This window comes from Somniosus microcephalus, chromosome 19, assembly GCF_052327205.1.
Source record: "Somniosus microcephalus isolate GS21.2 chromosome 19, FLI_Smic_1.0, whole genome shotgun sequence".
Lineage (NCBI taxonomy): Eukaryota > Metazoa > Chordata > Chondrichthyes > Squaliformes > Somniosidae > Somniosus > Somniosus microcephalus.
Window position 1 is genome coordinate 5,081,045 of NC_141005.1, and position 20,292 is coordinate 5,101,336.

Sequence of the window (20,292 nt, forward strand, 5' to 3'; positions counted from 1 at the left end):
CATTACCTTAACCATCACAGTTGTATATCCTACAATTGTAGCACTGGAAAAGACTTCTGTTTCTGGTTCTTATGTGTGGGTCATTGGAGTGCGATGTTAAAGCAGAGCTGGAGTTTGGAAACTGCAGCTTTAGCCTACTGCTTTGAAATTGTATGGTCTAAGGTGTGGATTTGTTTGACAATTGTCAGAAAATCATGTTCATATTTTATTAGTATTTATTTCATCAAAGCCCTCGCCACTCACCTAAAAGATATTAAACAATTTAAGATTATTGGCACTGGATGAGCTGTATATCTATCCGACTGCAGTCTCTTTCTTTCAAATAATTTACATCATCCACCATCTTGGATCATAATTTGCCAGTGTTGCTGAACTGTTGAGATAAACACATTAACTGCACGTAGGATTTCATTATTAAAAGGATCTTTTTGATGCTTATCAGAATTGTTCTGGTGTGCTGAGTTCAATTGTAGCAATAGTTCCCCCCTGGCACTGTTAGACCATATTTATCACATCATTGGTGAGTATATTAACCAAAGTGTTTTTTTTCTCTGTACAAAATAGCTTAGAGTGGACAGGAGAAAAAAAATTCCGTGATAATTTGTTGCATTTTTCTCTTAGGATGGAGCAGCACAGCAAGCTTTGCAGTCTTGCAAGATTCACGTCCTCGTCCTCATACTGCATGGTGGCAACATTCTGGACCCTGGCAGCGGAGACCAAACCTCCAAGCAGGCTGATGTCAACACCATAACCTCTGTCTTTGACACGGTGATGAGAGTACACTTCCCTGCAGGTCTTGGCCACATCGCAGTCAAGCTGGTTCCGTGCCCAGCCATCTGCTCTGAAGCCTTTTCATTGGTATCGAAGTGAGTTATCCAGCTGGTGTGGTGCACAGGGATAGAGTTAGTGGCCATGATAAACACAACGCTCGTCCAATTTGTACACCATCCTTGGCAGCTCACAAATATTTGCTAATACTATATATGTAACCCACTTTACTAAATGCATTGAGATTTATATGTGTGTTTATATTGAAAAGGCAGGGGCTATTTAAATGCTGTTCCTCATTATTTAGGATCTGCCATTGCACAGAAAATCTTTCTGTTGCATTATTCACATTACTAACAAAATTATTGAGCATGTTAAATTGTACAAAACAGAACAAAGCACCTTCCAGGACATTGTGAAATGCCGTTTGTTTTTGATCATGGTATCCAAAGACTCATGTTTTTAAATAGTTAAAACTAGGAAATTATTAAATTTGTTTTGTTAGCTAATACCACACAAGATTTATATTATCACTGTTTTACCCATATACCTGTTCATACACTGTTAAACCTGTAGAAATACACCTGTTCATCCAGCTTTTCTTAAACTGTGCAATCATTGGGATATTTATGCACCCAAAGCAGCATCAATAAAATAAAATAACAAAACTTATTCTTTCTGTAAGAGAGAGAACCAAACTATTCCATGTTATAGTTGAAATACTGTCCAGTAGATCATTTATAAACCAAGAGCAGGCAGGCGATGATGGGAATGCACCATCGCATTAATCAGGAGCAGCTGCTTCACACAGGCAGCTTTAAACCACATTTATCTCTATATTCAATATTTGCCACTGGCCTAGGATGGATTACTGCAAGCATACCACACAATATGTGCACAGAATCCAGTTGGCCTTTTAATTTTTTTTAAGTGCAGTTTGAAGTGTTTGTGAGCTTATTTTGCTATTTCAAGCTCTCATGTGCTTGGTGTGAAAAATGCCATGACAGTGCTTAAATGTTTTTTTTTAATTGCTTTGTGCGCTGAACTCCAGTATTCACGGTGAGTCAAAAGGTAACGAGTGTCAGTTTGTTTCAGCCATCCTTGTAGCTTCTGTCTATTCAAAGAACTTTTGCTCTTCCAGCCTCAGCCCCATCAGCTACGACGAAGGCTGTTTATCAAACAGCCAGGATCACATTCCTCTGGCGGCCCTCCCTTTGTTGGCAACGTCCTCTCCTCTGTACCAGGAGGCTGTTGCTACAGTTATTTGCAGAGCGAATCAGGTGTACAGTGATTTCATCAAATCACAGGAGGGCGTCTCCTTCAGTGGCCAGGTCAGTATATGTAAAGGGGAAATCTTTCGTATCTCCATAGAGATAACTTTGGGGGGAGTGGGGAAGGGTAAATTAATGTTTGTTTTTCATTCGTCAAAAAGGTATCTGTGATTTATAATGCAACTCTTGAAGTTTCTAGTGATTAAATCTGGTTTAAAGTTTAGCTAATGGGCTGGGGTGTTTTTCCACAAGAGTTGTACTGGCGTGATGATCAGTGAATAGGAATAGGATTTATTTTCCTCCTCATGCAGCTGTTGTGCTTCATGTTACTGGCTGTTGATTGATGTAAGCTATTGCATAACCAAATGCAAAGTTCCCTAGCACCGAATGCAACATATCGTAGTTATAATACAGTCACCAGCAAGCTTTTTACAGGATATAAGGGACAGATGAATGCATGAGGCATTGGGCAGGTGGCTATTTAGACATCTGCCCCTGTTGAGCTTTACTGTGAGTTAAAGAAAAAGAGAGACTTGCATTTCTATAGCGCCTTTCACAGCCTCAGGACGTTCCAAAGTGCTTTACAGCCACTTTTGAAGTGTAGTCACTGTTGTAATCTAGGAAACGTGGCAGCCAATTTGCGCACAGCAAGCTGCCACAAACAGCAATGTGATAATGACCAGATCATCTGTTTTAGTGATGTTGATTGAGGGATAAATATTGGCCAGGACACCGGGGAGAACTCCCCTGCTCTTCTTCGAAATAGTGCCATGGGATCTTTAACGTCTACCTGAGAGAGCAGACGGGGCCTCAGTTTAAACCGCTCATCTGAAAAACGACACCTCTGACAGTACAGCACTCCCTCAGTACTGCACTGGATTTTGTGCTCAAGTCTCTGGAGTGGGGCTTGAACCCACGACCTTGTGACTCAGGCGAGAGTGCTGTCCACTGAGCCACGGCTGACACTAAGCGAGTTTTAAGCAAATGAAGAGGAAGACTTATCAGGGAAAGGTTTAAAAGTAATTATTTCCTGATTTGCACAACCTACAAAAGTAATATTCAAAGGAAGAACAAACTTGCATTTATAGTGTTATATTCAGGACCTCGGGACGTCCCAAAGCGCTTCACAACCAATGAAGTACTTTTTAAATTATAGCCACTGTTGTACCTGGCAAGGATTTCTGAATTGTTTCTATTTCTTTGGAATATTGGGGAATTGGACTCCATGAAGGAACTACGAAGTAATAGAAACAAATGTGTTTTCAACACGTGGGATGGGGAGAGTGCATCATCATCTTGTCTTTTTGAGAAAACGTGGAATGTGCTAACCTCATTGATTCATCTTAACTAACATGCAGTCACTTCATCTGAAGCTTTAAAAACCTGAATTTCATGGTGCCCAGTGTGGATTATCCCATCTATAAATACAGTTCTGGCAGCGATGTGACATGGGAAAAGTATTAAAGTGTAAAGCATGCCGTTTGCCAGCTTTCATTGTATACTTAGTGTGGTCTATCCCGCCACAGGTGTGTTTGATCGGAGACTGCGTCGGGGGAATCCTGGGTTTTGATGCCCTCTGCTTCAGTAATCAGACTGTGTCCGAGAGCCAGAACAGCAGCCGGAGAGGCAGTGTTGTGAGTGTGCAGGTAATGGACAAACCAGGCGGTGCCTCGCTTCCAGGCTGCTGTTCCATGGGGAATGCGTTCGGTTTCTTTATCGCGTGGGTTCCTTACCAGTGTTTTGGGGATCGTATTCTGTAACAATAGTCCGTTTATATTACCCTTAGAATTTCAAATCGTAAGCCCCTTTCTATTCATTCCTCACACCTCCCCAGCGCTCAGTGTGGTTGTCATACAGTGTTTTTCTTTGTGTGAATTTAAATAGTGAATGTCATCATCGGGGCCTCTTTCAAATCTGTCCCCGTCTTTAAGTATTTTTTTCTTGGTCTTCCTGCATTACACACCAGTCCCGAGCTTAAAGGGCACGGACGCTGCCACTGCTCCACTTTATTTACTACCAGGATGTGCTTGACCGCACCGTGGATGATTTGCCTCCTACCTCCCCCGTTACCCTGTGAGCATATCTGCCCCTCTCTAATAATATGGCAGAGATTGGGAACTCACTGTAGGAAATTGAGTCTGAAATTGTGCAATAAAATATTTAACCGAGACTATTTTTGGGGGTAAAAATAACCAGGGATATTTATTGTAAGGAGCGTCTCTCTCCTTCCCCTGTTGGTGCAGGTGACCGACTGGTGATTGAAGTGGAGCAGAATCTCTGCTTCGGTGCCAGTGGCTGACTTGACTGTCATTAACAGTGACCATGATGAGGGTGAGAACCCAATTTTTGTTCTTTTGTGCAGTGTTGATGCAAGGAACAGCACTGCTGCTGAAGGAGACTGGTCAACAACAACAACTTGCATTTAGATAATGCCTTGAATGTAGCAAACTGTTCACGGGCGCGTAATCAGACAAAATTTGACACCGAGCAACACAAGGGACAGGTGGAGGCAGGTTTTAAGGAGTGTCTTAATGGAGGAGAGGGAGGTAGCGAGCAATGCTCCCTTTAAGCTGCGCGACTGCACAGCGCTCTGGAGCCCCCACGCAGCCGGCTCACTGGCTTTTAGATGGGAAAAGCCGCGGATGCGCGGTATTTTGAATGGGCCGCGCAGCTCCTTAAAAGGGGCTGTGCACCCAAAAATAATTAAAGGGAACATTGATAGAGAGGCGGGGAGATTTAGGGAGGGAATTCCAGAGATTAGGGCCGAGACAGCTGAAGACACGGCCGCTAATGGTGGGGTGAAGGAAATCGGGGATGCGCAAGAGTTCGGAATTAGAGGAGCGCAGATATCTCGGAGGTCCTCCTTGGGCCAAACCTGGAAGTTAGACCTGAAAATGTGCCCAATGTTGTGCCCATTTTGCTGATGTCAAATTATGCCTAAGTATCCTCCCAATCTCACTAGCATACGCCCAAACTTAAAATGGGCATAAATCAGCGGAAACAATCGGAGGGCCCAAGGAAACAGTGGAACTGAGATGGAGTTTTTGCATCGGCCTGTTGCATGAGACTTGCGATTCTGGGAACCAGTGGCACTGGGGTGAGTCTTGTGTAATGTAAAAGTAGTTTAAATATAGCTAGATTCTTCTGCCTAAGAAGAGAAGATTATTTGGCTACGGTATAACATTGCTGCCACCCAAATTGAAGCTCCCAACTGGCTGAACATTATTAAGAAAAACAGTTAACACTAATCACAGTGCAGACAACCGGGCTTAGTGCTGCTTGAATATATGCAATTTTACAGTCACTTTTTCGGCAGCTTTTTCTGCTGAGAGCAGTTACCAATGCCCTGTGTGCTATAATTGATTCACAGGACAATGATCTATTATCTCCTGGTATAGTTGTGAACAACAGCTGTATCTGCACTGGTTCCAACCTAGAAACCAGCAGGCACCTCAGCAGAAGTAACATCGACATTCCCCGAAGCAGCATGGATAATCCAAATAAGCAGCTGCCAAGAAAGAGAAGTGATTCTTCTACGTATGAGCTGGACACCATTAAACACCACCAGGATTTTCTTTCGAGGTAAGAGCTTAAAAGATCAAACCGAACTTTAACTAACTTGTGGCAAAATGTGTGAAAGTGTCAATGTGACAGCCTCTTATGTGGTAGCCGTGGCGGAGCTCGGTTTGGCTGACTGGGTGGGAGGTGTTGCACTCGAGATTTGGCCGGAAGGAAAGGGACTGAGCTGGGGACCGGGGAATGCCCACTTACCCGGTCCAAAGGTCGAGCCGGGGACTGCACAGACTCGCTGGCCGCACCTGGAGGCTGAAGATGGGTGACGGAGGTTCCTGGGAGCGAAATGGAGGTGATTTCCCCCATAGCCACGTTGTCCAACTTCAAAATGATTGGGGGATCGTGACCCCCACCCCCCCGACCGCACCACTGCATCTGCCACTGTGTGGTGGACAAGTGGTTATTTCCCGGGTAACTCAAACTCACCCTGTAACAAGATTCCGCAGACAGCTGAGCTCAGTTTACCTTCTCTCTTTGGTACTTAGTTCAGGAAGGAACCTAAAATGGGAAATAGGTGGAGGGGGAAATTTACGAAACATCTCCATGCAAAGTACCTGTTCAGATCAGCCTATTTACAGTCCAACCCCACTGGACAGGATATTGGCTAAACAATCTTACTGGATTAATGTGCCATCACTTCAAGGGCACTGTGAATTGGTGTATTACAAAAAGACAACAACAATTTGCATTTATATAGCCCCATTAATGTAGAAAGATTCAGAGACATGAGAAAAATGGACATCACCACTGATTCCTGTTGAGTAAGATGGTTATTAAAGTGCTTTGCTTTTATAATTGTGTGTTTTACATGCGCTAGAATTTGAAAATAATAGTTTGAATAGATAACAGATAACAATTTGTACATTGTCACTGTATTAAAGGGTTTGATACTTCACTGCCTCTGAGAAGTACAAACAAAATTATTCTGCGCTTGAGTTTATCTATTGTAGATTGAAGTTTATGGTCAGTTAGGTTCCCTGCTGTTCTGTAATGTAAGGGTGCTGCACAGTGCTAGTCTTCAGCACCAATACATGTAACAATGATCCTCTCATTTAATTTTTGAATTCGATTTTGTGCTTGATTCAAATCTTCAGGCTTGACCTCAGTTCCTAGCTATCGAAAGTTCTTCTCCTGCCTCATGTAGTTTATCGTGATTTGTCATTCATTTCCACTCTCCGAGTAATTTGCTGCCATTTATTGGCCAGGCTGAGTCTCTGCAGCCACCAACACGCAGGGTTGGAGGCACCATTCACTGAGAATGGACCTGGCTTACCAGCGCTGCTCGTCGCAATCCTGCCTTTTGCTGTTTCCTTCAAACATACATTCCCTTTAATAGGTCAGCAGATTGATGAGCTGAGGTGTAATGTTTACAGGGAAATTAATTTAATAAAGAAGTGTAATATGAAAACTTGTGTTTTTTCTTATAGTTTGCATTCTAGTGTTTTAAGGAATGATCCTGGGTCCAGGCGATCCAGCAGTTCGACCATGCTGGAAGGAGCGAGTCCAGGAAAGTTTGAATTTGAAGTGACCGACTTCTTTCTGTTTGGTTCCCCCTTGGGGCTGGTGCTGGCATTGAGGAAAACGGTTATCCCCAGCTTGGACGGTGGGTAGCTTGACCAATCCACGCCCCTCTGTTACAGTGAAGCTGAAAGATCGTCTGCCAACGGAGCTTGTTTTTTGATCCTGTGCCCGGCTAAGAAAGTCTAGTGGTGTCAAACCCTTCGCAGCCTTTCTTGTTCAGTACTGTGCTCGGGGAAGCGCTTCTGCGTCACTTTAACGTAGCAGACATGTGGAAAAGGGCAGGAAAATACCAAGTGGTCCATCCAGCCTGTCCCATCTGGCGATGCACCATCCCTAGTTACGCAATCTCCTGGGAGATTCCTCTGGGGAATTCCTCTCCAGCCCCAAAGGCAATCAAACTCCAGAGACCATGGTGACTGGCAGTGCTGTCCAGTTAACCAACCCACCTTCCATAACTCGAGATATCTTCCACTCACAGGGTCTCGTCCAGCTCCCTCATGAAACTCTGTAGCGAATCCACATTCACTACACGTTCTGTTCCAGAGGTTGGTGACACTGTGAAAACAAATACTTCCTGACATCTAACCTAACTCTCTTTTTGGATTTTGTTCTGATTCCCCAATTAATCCTCCCCATCTTCTCCAGCTCAAATAACCAAGACCTGTTAATGGGGGTCATTTTAACTTGGCTCCATAGCATCAAACGGCCGACAGCGAATCGGCAGCCTGTTTTACATCTCTTCCCATTTTTATTTCCATTGACTGCAATGTCACAAAGTCAAAATGTTGTCTAATTTTTGCCATCGTGTTTGAGAAGGAAACTGGTTATATTCTAGAAAGGTAAAGTGAAAATCAAGGGTCCTAATAAAGCTTTTTCAAAAAAGGCAAAGTTTCCTCCTCCTATCTCCTCTCAGCTTGGGTGTCCAAAATTTCCCAGCGTTCTGGCATCACTAGGTTCAGAACTTATTTAGGAATGACGAAGACTTGCATCAGATACATTTTTTTATGTCTGTTACTATTGCTCTAAATATGTTGCATTTAAAAAAAAATTTTAATTAATAATTTATTCCATAGGTAACTGCAAATAAAGGCAACTGAAAGCATTTAATTAACTTCAATTTAAAAAGAATTTGAAGTTTCTCTTCCAATAGCGGGTTTGAATGATCGGCGATATCTGCTGTTGTCACTTTCCTCAATAGTGTGTTACTTATACTGTAGCATGAAAATCAATGTTTACCTTATAAGAAAGACATTTTGTCAAACTAAAGTTTGTTAATTGTCACATCTACTCCATTCTTCACTAGTCTCCCAGTTGAGACCAGCATGCCAACAGGTTTACAATCTGTTCCACCCAGCGGATCCTTCATCTTCCCGCTTGGAGCCACTTCTGGAGAAGAAATTCCATCTGCTGCTGCCATTTAACATCCCCCGCTACCAGAGGTTCCCACTGGGTGATGGCAGCTCGGCTTTTCTGGGTATGCACACTTGCAGTCAGCAACAGAGAGCTGCCAGTTAACGTAGTTAGGTACCCTGTTCACGTTGCATTGTGTACATGTTTACCAGTAACTAGTCTGTAGGATGTTTTGCGAGTAAATTATTAATAATTAGCCAATGTGATTGTAGCTGTGCAGTGCAACACGTGCTGTGTTTAGAAACTGTTTCAATCAACTACAACATGCATGAGTAAATAAAACTTTCGGTAGTGTGTACTAGTCCACAGACAAACTTGAATTGTTTGATGTTTTCTATGAACTGTTGAACGTTTCTGGATCTAAGTAAAAGAAAACTGCAAGGCTGAAGTGATAGGAAATAACGTTCATTCCGTATGCAGAGGACCCAGGCTCTGTGCAGTGGTAAACAAAACATTAAGTAGACCATTCCTGTCATAAATATGTAACTATTCCTACAGTAGAGCAGCAGCAAGAAATGGGAACTTGTTGGGAGAAGCTGTGTAAGCGTTAATAAAAAACTGTACCTGATTCCCCATCATTATTGTTAATGCACTAAGAGACTGTGTCTGTTTTGTGTTTCAGCAAGTTTGCATTTGTCTTCAATTTTAAACAAATAAAGTTGAGCCTTTCTGTGTAGAACACTTAAAAGCATTTAAGTTAAAATATATAAAGCCTAGTCTATGAACTATTTCAATAGCATAAAGATTAATTATAAAATACAAAAAGCTAAGTTTTGAGCGTTCTCCCTCAGCTCAATAGGTGTAAGCGGTTGACTGTGATGTTCATGGTACGGTTGTGGCTAGATGTTTGTCCTTTTGTTTTTTTCCTGTCTGCTCTAGTTGAGACAGTCCAGAGCAATCCTATCCTCCTCCTGGAAACTCCATTTGTGACTCTCCAACGACAGGAGAGTGTCATGGAAACTAGTATCCCTGTTCCTGTCCTTAACTGGCAAGATGGTTCCAGTCGGAATCCAGCTGTTGCAGAGTGTGTGTAGTCTCTCCTTCTGTACTCTTGTGATCTGTGCTGTGTGCCCGCTTCTTCGCTTAGAGACAATGTGTTTTGTGATTAGAATGGACTTGAAAAATTTTCACTGTTGGGAAGGAGGATGTGCATGGGAGAACGTGACATCACAAGAGGAGTACGCTGAAGTTAATATCGATAGGGAAAAACGTGCACCAACACACGGTGCATGCACACACAGACTCTCACTCACACCACACGCTCGCTCACTCACTCACTCACTCACCTCACTCACTCACTCACTCACTCACTCACACACACACACTCTCTGACAGGAATCAGTCATTCATGAAAGAAAGGCTTATGAAATAATACTGAGCAGCCTACGGGTGGTGCTGTCCAGGGAGAGTATAAATACTCGGGCACGGACCCAGCTTGCGCAGGACATTCTTAACAGGAACTCGTGAAGGACACAACTAGACCTCCATGTTGTAAAACGGTTGATTAAAGCTTTGTTTAACGATTAGACCAAGTGCCTAGTAGTTTTCTTACATCACTCTCACTCACTCACATGCGCACACCCTTACTCTCTCACACGCGCACACTCTCACTCATAAACTCACACACACACACACACACACACACACCTACACATGTGCACCTACAACAACAACTTGCATTTATTTAGCGCCTTTAATGTATTAAAACGTCCCACGGTGCTTACACGCCTACAAATGCACCTGCACCCCCCTAGACCTGCACCCCCCTAGACCTGCACCCCCCCTAGACCTGCACCCCCCCTAGACCTGCACCCCCCCCAGACCTGCAACCCCCCTAGACCTGCAACCCCCCTAGACCTGCAACCCCCCTAGACCTGCACCCCCCCTAGACCTGCACCCCCCCTAGACCTGCACCCCCCCTAGACCTGCACCCCCCCTAGACCTGCACCCCCCCCTAGACCTGCACCCCCCCCTAGACCTGCACCCCCCCCCCCCTAGACCTGCACCCCCCCCCCCTAGACCTGCACCCCCCCCCCTAGACCGGCACACCCCCCCCTAGACCGGCACCCCCCCCCCCTAGACCGGCACCCCCCCCCTAGACCGGCACACACACACACTACTGTAGGAATTCAGGTGGAATCTCAATCTAGGAATGAGAATAATCACAAACTGGTCCCTGGTAATTAATAATTATATTACTAGATTATTTTCAGTGCAGGTTTAAATTCTTTCAAGTCCAGCACAATGAAATGTTTGATTTTTGTCTGCACCTGCTAAAGCATCCATTTTAATTTGTAATACAATATCAGTTCATTTGAACTAAATTCAAGACACCATTGGGCAGAGTTTTCCGAGTGTATAGAATGCACAACTTCAAAACGGGAACAGAGTGGCATTTGCGCTTCCTGCTCCCGTTATCCCTTGTCCACGAACCCCGCCTCAACTGTAGACTGCACTAGGACCTGATTCCCTGTGCGCAATGCCATGCGAAATCGATTAATACTTAAAAAAAAACTGCTGAGCAGCTTCATTCATTGTGCTGTCCCTGACCAATGCACAGAGGGTGAATGACACACTCCAGCATCACTGCAAAAACCTAGAGATAAGGAACTCATTGCTTTTGCACCAGATTAATTCTGGCTCCTGTACTGTAGAGCCATCCTCCCTTCAATAAAGCAAACCAAAACATGCCTAATAGGTCTTTGATTTCATCTGGCTCGGTTTATGATTCCATCTTTGCATGCAGTTCATTTCTTTCCAGAGACCATGTTAATGGACTAAGAGTCTATTCCAGTTCTGCTTTAATGGAGCGAGTTTGAGTTTTATTTTGCATTTTGTGCTTGTGTTTTTTTGGCATGACATCACCGCTGAGAAGTTTGGTGCTGAAATAATTCATACTGCTTGAAATTCAACTCATCTGCTAAATTCACATACAATAATTATTTTTAATTTGTTTTCCTTGAACAGATAAACTGAGACATAAGCAAACACAACATAAGCTAATTGTATGACACAAAAGTAACTTGTAGTTGATGTTTTTGTTTGATTTATGGCCTTTTAGCAATTGAAGAAATAAATCTAGTGGAACATTGTACCAATCAATGTCAGAATATATAGAATTCTGCAGTATCTCCGATGCAACTTTTTAATACAAGTAATTACACCGATTTTGTTCCCTATTTGAGTTTTGTCAATGCCCCCCCCCCCCCCCCCCCCCCCCAAATGCTGCTCCTCTAGTTTGGAAGTGGGCAGTAGTCAGGCCAGAGTGCGCTTTACAACTGCTGGCCAAATTGCTCCTTAATTGTATAGAAGGCTTGAAGAGAAGTGAGACGGGCAATGTCCATTTCCTCGACTCCTCCCCAATACAGAACATTCGTGTTTCACAAGGCACTCGACCCTACAGTCTAACAAAGAACTGGCCAGCCCTGGCTGGCACTCAAGCCCATTGACTTGCTGATTGGGCGGGGAGGAGGATGCAAACATTATGATCGCTAATTTATCCGGCACCATTTTTACTGGTTCTATTTTGGCTCCATTGGTGCCAATCAGAGAGGGAGATGTGTATCATAAATAAACAAGCCTCCAAATAAGCAGATCCTTTGAATTTTTTTTGCATGATTTACCTAATCCAAAATATTTTTGTGAATATTGAACTTGTGTTTAGCGAGTGAAACATGCTAAGTACAGTTAATGGTGACGATGACTGTCCCCTTAGTATGGTATGACTCACACTTGGAGTGACCAAGTCAAGCGGTGTAGAATTTCCATGGCCTGGGTTTGATATCCTGTGACTCCGTGCAGTCTCCCACCTCTACAAACTGAGCCACGTTTAGCTCTTGCCTTGGTTATTTTCCCTTTCTGTCTCCCCAACGTTGACAAGCCAACCCTGCCTATTATCTTTTGCCGATTGGTTTCATTCTGTCTCAAAACTCAGCTGGAATATTTTTCCCCTTGAAACCGATTAAAAAGATTTGCATCTGAGATACGATAGTTGATGTTTTTCCTGCTTGAGTTTTTCTATTTCCTGTTGGGTCTAATTTTGATTTCCCTGTTTTGGCTCAATAGCAGATGTTGTTCAATCTCATGCTGGTGTCTTTACGGAAAGCTCGTCCCCATCCTCCCCCTTAACGGCCCCAATCTTCAAGGGATTCCGGAGGGTGAGTGAGGTCAGCATTGCAAGCCAGGTGTCGGGAATGGCAGACAGTTACACAGCTTCCAACATAGCCAACAGTAAGTGCTGCAGTACATCGAAACATCCTGTGCCTCCTTGCTAAACAAGAATACCATTGCACTGAGCTGTTGCGGAGAACCCTCTCTGGCCTAGAGCAGGGCTGGCATTAAGACCCTGGAACCTGTACAATTGCACGGGGCCCCGAGCGGATCCAGTGCAAGGAGCTGCTGGTAAAAGCTGATCCCGCATCATTTTGTCAACGATTTTATTGTAAACATGCCTTTTCATCATCTCACATGGGCGGACCTGACACCAGATGGAGTAGATAGTATTTAGTATCATCATCTAGCAAACCCAACCTGTGTAGCGTGCCCCCGCAAGGCAAATTCAGCTCCTGCCCATTCTGTGCAGCTAGCTTACCCAATATCAAAAATATAGTAAGCGGTATATAATTGCTCATGTGTTGGTGGAGAATTATTGTTAACAACAATATCGTCCATGCATTCCAGGGCAATATTTTATAAATAGGAACTGGGCAAAATTTAGCTTTTTACCAATTTCAAGTTTTTTGGTATTTTACGAACTTTGCCATTTAAAAAAAAAAAAAAAAAAAAAAAATCCTCTTGATGGGGGTTAGATAACTAGTTAGAGTCTCAGTTAGAGGCAACTCAATCTTCCTGAGAATGAAGAAAGTAGTCAGGGGTTTGGGCTGGGATTGATGCTCAGACTGTCCATTTCTCCATCACCTCTCTCGCCATTCCTTCCCTCATGTGTCCGTTGATACTAAACTTCAGGCATTAATGCATCCAGTCAGTTGAGGTGTATTGCCGCACACTAATATTATCGTATCCTGTTAGTTCTTCTAAAACACTGTTGTGTTATCTTTGTAAGGGATCCATTTTCTGATTCATATTAGTGTAGCTGTTGTCACATCAGTTGTTACAATACTCAAGGTGACAGAGCCAGACCATTTGGTGGGATTGTGGTGCAGTGGGTTGAAATGTCGACGCACTGAGCCACAGACTGTGAGCACACAGGCAGCTGCTCCCAGCTCTTCACACGATCAGTTCCTAATCTCAGGAGCAAACACAGAAAACGCCAGGAACACACAGCGTCAGTGGGGAAGGAAAGATAAGTTACCATTTCGGATATACAGCCCTTCATTAGAACTTCACAGGCTGTATGCTTGAAACATTAACTTGTCTGTTCTCTCCACAGATGCTGACTGACCTGGGTGTTTCCAGCATTGTCTGGCTTTGTTTGATCTCGAGTGTGTGGTGCCAGAGAGATGTTAAGTTGAGACTAAATTCTTCCTCACAGCAAGGGAGAGAAAGTCCGAGGGAGGGTTTTTACCTCCCCCTCTCTGATACTTTCTCGGAGAGCTGCATTGGCAGAAGTTTGAGGTCAGATTACCTGCCAGGCCTCCTCTCGATTAGCGGAGCATGGCATGGATGGGGTGGGTGGGAGGGGGTGAAATGTTTAAGAAATAGAATGTTTCTTGTACTATTTGCCATTATGTATTTTGAGAAACACTGTGCTTCTCCAAATGCCTGAAGAAACCGTTCCGGTGTGTTTTTTGTGTAGTTTTGACCACTTTTTTTTCTTGTTCCCTGTATATCTTTACTTTTGATGTGGCTGTGTGTAAAATGCTGTCAGTTTCTCTTCACTTTCCGATATCTTTGTGATCTCCACATTGCAGCAATAAAACGGAACACAGACAACATTCCCACATTACTAGGGTAAAAAAAAACATTTTTCTAGCTGTTCTGTCTGTGCTGCGTCGACAGTGGAGGCATTAGTGGTTTTTGAAGACCCTGAAGGTGCAATGATTTCAGAGCAGATTGTAAAATTCTTTTGGAATTCCATCGTATTCATCAGACCAGTCAACAGAACCATTTCTTATTCATTTTCAATTATTTGTTTAAAAACTGTTTTATCACTGATTTCTGATACAAACCTCAATAACTTGAATACTAAGCTGTTTCAAATATCGGACTGCATGTATAATAACATTTGTAGTCGCGAGGGGCCATTAACCGGAATGCTTAACTCTCAGCATGGAAGTGCTTAGTCTGGGTGATGGGTCTGCCTGTTAGCCAATGGCCGAGGCTAGCTTGTTTGTTCTAAGCCAGGAGACTAGCTGATAATACCGTGGGGTGACGAGGCGAGGTGAGTGGGGAAAGGTGGAATTGATGCCTGTCCTGTTGTCCCAACTGCTCCTCTCCATGGGGAGCTGCCCCCGGGGCATTATCAGGTGCAGAATGCCCAGCCCAAGGTTCATTCATGATGATGAGCAGTTCACAAGTAGGAGAAAGAAGGAAATTTAAAAAGAACAACCACACCAAACCCCATTGCAAGATTCTGTCATAAATCAAACATATATTTTTAAATGTTCGTATAAATAGAAACCAAAGTCTTTGGTGTTTGTTTGTGTGTTGTGTAATGTGAATTTTGTTTTACTTTAATTTCTCAGAGCAAAAATATCACCCAAACCATTGCAAAAAGTTGTCTTTCTTGTCCAAACTTGTCCCCCACAACAAAGCCCTTCCAAAATGCATTTTCCCTCATGACTATAAACAGTCCAAACCCGTGCTGTCACAGAATGAGAACAAGCAAAGGCTGAAACAGGATTGTGTGCATTCTGCTGAAAAACAGAGTCCAACACAACAGAGAGTCTCAGAGGTGGACACCCAGACAGGTATTGGGATCGTAGAACCAAATCTAGTTTTAACATAGCTTTTAGATGCATCCTCGCTTATAACCCCCTCCCCCAGACAAATTTCTTTTCCCTTTTTAACTCCTAGAAAGAAACTGCTAGGTTACTGAACCCTGTCAAAATCTGTCATTAACACAAATTTGAGGTTTATAAGGTGTCATTTGAACCTTTTCTCTTGCTAATTGGCTACGTACGTGGATGATGGCCGCAGAACACTGGGAGTCATGCATCGAAGGGAGTGACCACAAACTCGAGCGGTTTCTATGAATTACTAACAAGTTTCTTCTAAATGGGATTTTGGCAACCCCTTGCTCGGGTAGGTTTTCCAATTGGTGCTGATCTTGTACAAAGGCTTACTGTGCTGGCACCAAATTCCTTTCTGCACTATTACAATACAGCAGAGAGGAATTTGGCACCAGCACTTCAAGCACTAGCACCAGAATAGAAGCGGCTGAAAAATCTCCGGCGCTATATCTGGGGGGAACTACAGTTTGGGTATAATTGTCTCTACACCAGTTTCTCACTCACTGATTCTTTAATAGATTTACACTGCAGCTACATTTGAATTTTACGTTTAATAAATAACTACGCTTAAGGTGAAACTTGTTAGGTATATGAAAACTTCACTAGTAATGAGAATGATCGGTACATTGCACACAAAGCTTCACCTTACTAAGAAGAAGCAAACAGACCTGTCAGCTCATTCAGTTTTAAACTAATCCCTAGATTCTTTTTAGCTGTTTTTCTTAAACTTAAAAATGATTTATTTTTGTTTCAGTTGCAGCAAGGTGGTGGGGCACGAAGAGGGTTGACTATGCTCTCTACTGCCCTGACGCTCTAACAGCATTCCCAACTATAGCCTTACCCCATCTGTTTCATGCAAGTTACTGGGAGTCAACAGATGTCGTCTCATTTCTGCTACGACAGGTAAGAAAGAAAGAATTTACATTTATATCGCACCTTTCACAACCTCAGGATGTACCAAAGCGCTTTACAACCAATGAACATAACAAATAAGACAAATAGGGCCATAGTACAAAAAAATGTTAAGATGTCTAAAAATATTAAAAAGACAAATCTAAAGGCACTGTATCTGAATGTACGAAGCATTCGTAATAAGGTAGACGAATTAACAGCACAAATAGATGTAAACGGATACGATACAATTGCGATTTATGGCTGCAGGGTGACCAAGGCTGGGAGCTGAATATCCAAGGATATTCGATATTTAGGAAGGACAGGCGAAAAGGAAAAGGAGGTGGGGTGGCCTTGTTAGTAAAGGATGAAATCAGAGCAATAATGAGAAAGGATATTGGCTCAGAAAATCAAGATGTAGAATCCGTCTGGGTGGAGCTAAGAAGCACCAAGGGGCAGAAAACATTGGTGGGAGTTGTCTATAGGCCTCCAAACAGTAGTGGTAATGTAGGGGACGGCATCAAACAGGAAATTAGAGATGCATGTAACAAGGGTACTACAATAATCATGGGTGACTTTAATCTACATATAGACCAGCCAAACCAAATTAGCAATAATACTGTGGAGGATGAATTCCTGGAGTGTGTACGAGATGGTTTTTTAGACCAGTACGTTGGGGAGCCAACGAGGGAACAGGCTATCCTAGATTGGGTATTGTGCAATGAGAAGGGGTTAATTAATAACCTTGTTGTGCGGGGTCCTTTAACATGATAGGATTCTTCATTAAAATGTAAAGTGAAGAAGTCCAATCCGAAACTAGGGTCCTAAATCTAAACAAAAGAAACTACGATGGTATGAGGAGTGAGTTGGCTATGATAGATTGGGGAGCTTCATTGAAAGACATGACGGTGGATAGGCACTGGCTAACATTTAAGGAATGAATGCGTGAATTGCAACAGTTATACATTCCTTTCTGGCGCAAAAACACCAAAGGAAAAGCGGCCCATGACTAACAAAAGAAATTATGGATAGTATTAGATCCAAAGAGGAATAATATAAAGTTGCTAGAAAAAGTAGCAAGCCTGAGGATTGGGAGCAGTTTAGAGTTCAGCAAAAAAGGACCAAGAGATTGATTAAGAGGGGGAAAATAGAGTATGAGAGTAAATTTGCAAGGAACATAAAAGCGGATTGTAAAAGCTTCTACAAGTATGTAAAAAGAAAAAGATTCGTGAAGACAAATGCAGGTCCCTTACAGTCAGAAACGGGAGAATTTATAATGGGAAACAAGGAAATGGCAGAGCAATTAAACAAATACTTTGGTTCTGTCTTCACGGAAGAGGACACAAATAATTTCTGAGAAATGCTAGGGAACCAAGTGTCTCATGAGAAGGAGGAATTAAAGGAAATTAGTATTAGTAAAGAAATAGTGCTGGAGAAATTAATGGGACTGAAAGCCGATAAATCCCCGGGGCCTGATAATCTGCATCCCAGAGTTCTAAAAGAGGTAGCCATGGAAATAGTGGATGCATTGGTTGTCATCTTCCAAAGTTCTATAGATTATGGAACAATTCCTGCAGATTGGAGGGTGGCAAATGTAACCCCACTATTTAAAATAGGAGGGAGAGAGAAAACGGAACTACAGACCGGTTAGCCTAACATCAGTAGTAGAGAAAATGCTAGAGTCTTATTATAAAGGATGTGATAACAGGACACTTAGAAAATATCAACGGGATTAGACAAAGTCAACATGGATTTATGAAAGGGAAATTGTGTTTGACAAACTTACTGAAGTTTTTTGAGGATGTAACTGGTAAAATAGATCAGGGAGAACCAGTGGATGTGGTGTATTTAGATTTTCAGAAGGCCTTTGATAAAGTCCCACATAAGAGGTTACTGTGCAAAATTAAAGCACATGGGATTGGGGGTAATATACTGGCATGGATTGAAAATTGGTTAACAGACTGGAAACAGAGTGTAGGAATAAACGGGTCTTTTTCGGGGTGGCAGGCGGTGACTAGTGGGGTACCACAGGGATCAGTGCTTGGGCCCCAGCTATTCACAATATATATCAATGATTTGGATGAGGGAGCTAAATGTAATATTTCCAAGTTTGCTGACGACACAAAACTAGGTGAGATTGTGAGTTGTGAGGAGGATGCAAAGAGGCTTCAAGGCGATTTAGACAAGTTGAGTGAGTGGGCAAATACATGGCAGATGCAGTATAACGTGGATAAATGTGAAGTTATCCACTTCGGTAGGAAAAACAGAAAGGTAGAGTATTATTTAAATGGTGATAGATTGGGAAATGTTGATGTACAAAGGGACCTGGGTGTCCTTGTACACCAGTCACTGAAAGCAAACATGCAGGTGCAGCAAGCAGTTAGGAAGGCAAATGGTATGTTGGCCTTCATTGCGAGATGATTCGCGTACAGGAGCAAGGATGTCTTACTACAGTTGTACAGGGCCTTGGTGAGACCACACCTGGAGTACTGTGTGCAGTTTTGGTCTCCTTACCTAAGAAAGGATATACTTGCCATAGAGGGAGTGCAGTGAAGGTTCACCAGACTGATTCATAGGATGGCAGGACTGTCTTATGAGGAGAGATTGGGTCGACTAGGCCTGTATTCACTAGAGCTTAGAAGAATGAGAGGGGATCTCATTAAAACGTATAAAATTCTGACAGGGCTAGACAGACTGGATGCAGGGAGGATGTTACCCCTGGCTGGGGGGTCTAGAACGAGGGGTCACAGTCTCAGGATACGGGATAGGACACTTAGGACTGAGATGAGGAGAAATTTCTTCACTCAGAGGGTGGTGAACCTGTGGAATTCTCTATCACAGAAGGCTGTGGAGGCCAAGTCACTGCATATATTTAAGAAGGAGATAGATAGATTTCTAGACACAAAAGGCATCAAGGGGTATGGGGAGAGAGCGGGAATATGGTATTGAGTTAGAGGATCAGCCATGATCATATTGAATGGCGGAGCAGGCTCGAAGGGCCGAATGGCCGACTCCTGCTCCTATTTTTCTATGTTTCTTTGTCTCTAACTTAAGAAACAGGAGCAGGAGTCGGCCAATCAGCCCCTCGAGCCTGCGCCGCCATTCAATAAGATCACGGCTGATCCAATCTTGGCCTCAAAACCACTTTCCCGCTCTCTCCCCATACCCCTTGACTCCCTTGTAGTTCAAATGTCTGTCAATCTCCGCCTTGAATATATTCACTGACTCCGCCTCCACAGCTCTCTGGGGTAGAGAATTCCAAAGATTCACGACTCTCTGAGAGAAGAAATTCCTCCTCATCTCCGTCTTAAATGGGCAACCCCTTATTCTGAAACTATGCCCCCTAGTTCTAGATTCCCCCACCAGGGGAAACATCCTCTCAGCATCTACCCTGTCAATCCCCCTCAGAATCTTATATGTTTCAATAAGATCACCTCTCATTCTTCTAAACTCCAATGAGTATAGGCCCAACCTGCTCAACCTTTCGTCATGCTTCAACCCCTTCATCCCAGGAATCAACCTAGTGAACCTACTCTGCACTGCCTCCAATGCAAGTATATCCCTCCTTAAATGCTTTTGAAGTGTAGTCACTGTTGTAATGTAGGGAACACGGTAGCCAATTTGCGCACAGGAACCTCCCACAAACAGCGATGAGCTAAATTACTAGATAATTTGTTTATGATGTTGGTTAAGGGATAAATCTTGCACGGGACACCAGGAGAACTCCCCTGCTCTTCCTCAAATAGTGCTGTGGGATCTTTAACATCAACCTGAGAGAGCAGACAGGGCCTCCATTTTACACCTCATCCGAAAGACGGCACCTCCGACAGTGTCGCACTCCCTCAGTACTGCACTGGGAGTGTCGGCCTGGATTTTATGCTCAAGTCTCTGGAGTGGGACTTTCTGACTCAGAGGCACGAGTGCTACCCACTGAGCCACGGCTTACA

The 20,292-nt window shown here is 43.3% G+C and overlaps 1 protein-coding gene across 6 annotated transcripts in view; it reads left to right on the forward strand.

Annotated features, from left to right (window-relative positions):
- Nucleotides 1-20,292, forward strand: part of pitpnm2 (phosphatidylinositol transfer protein, membrane-associated 2) — a 395,812-nt gene that overhangs the window by 336,402 nt on the left and 39,118 nt on the right. For 3 of the 6 annotated variants that reach the window (XM_086011868.1, XM_086011869.1, XM_086011867.1), the window contains 10 exons: nt 622-866; nt 1,910-2,099; nt 3,566-3,685; nt 5,410-5,621; nt 7,040-7,215; nt 8,437-8,607; nt 9,423-9,569; nt 12,609-12,773; nt 15,188-15,412; nt 16,209-16,357. In XM_086011868.1, coding sequence (XP_085867994.1) covers nt 622-866; nt 1,910-2,099; nt 3,566-3,685; nt 5,410-5,621; nt 7,040-7,215; nt 8,437-8,607; nt 9,423-9,569; nt 12,609-12,773; nt 15,188-15,412; nt 16,209-16,357 — 1,800 coding nt within the window. The remainder of the gene's footprint in view (nt 1-621; nt 867-1,909; nt 2,100-3,565; nt 3,686-5,409; nt 5,622-7,039; nt 7,216-8,436; nt 8,608-9,422; nt 9,570-12,608; nt 12,774-15,187; nt 15,413-16,208; nt 16,358-20,292) is intronic. The other 3 variants (XM_086011871.1, XM_086011870.1, XM_086011872.1) reach the window with 3 other exon arrangements.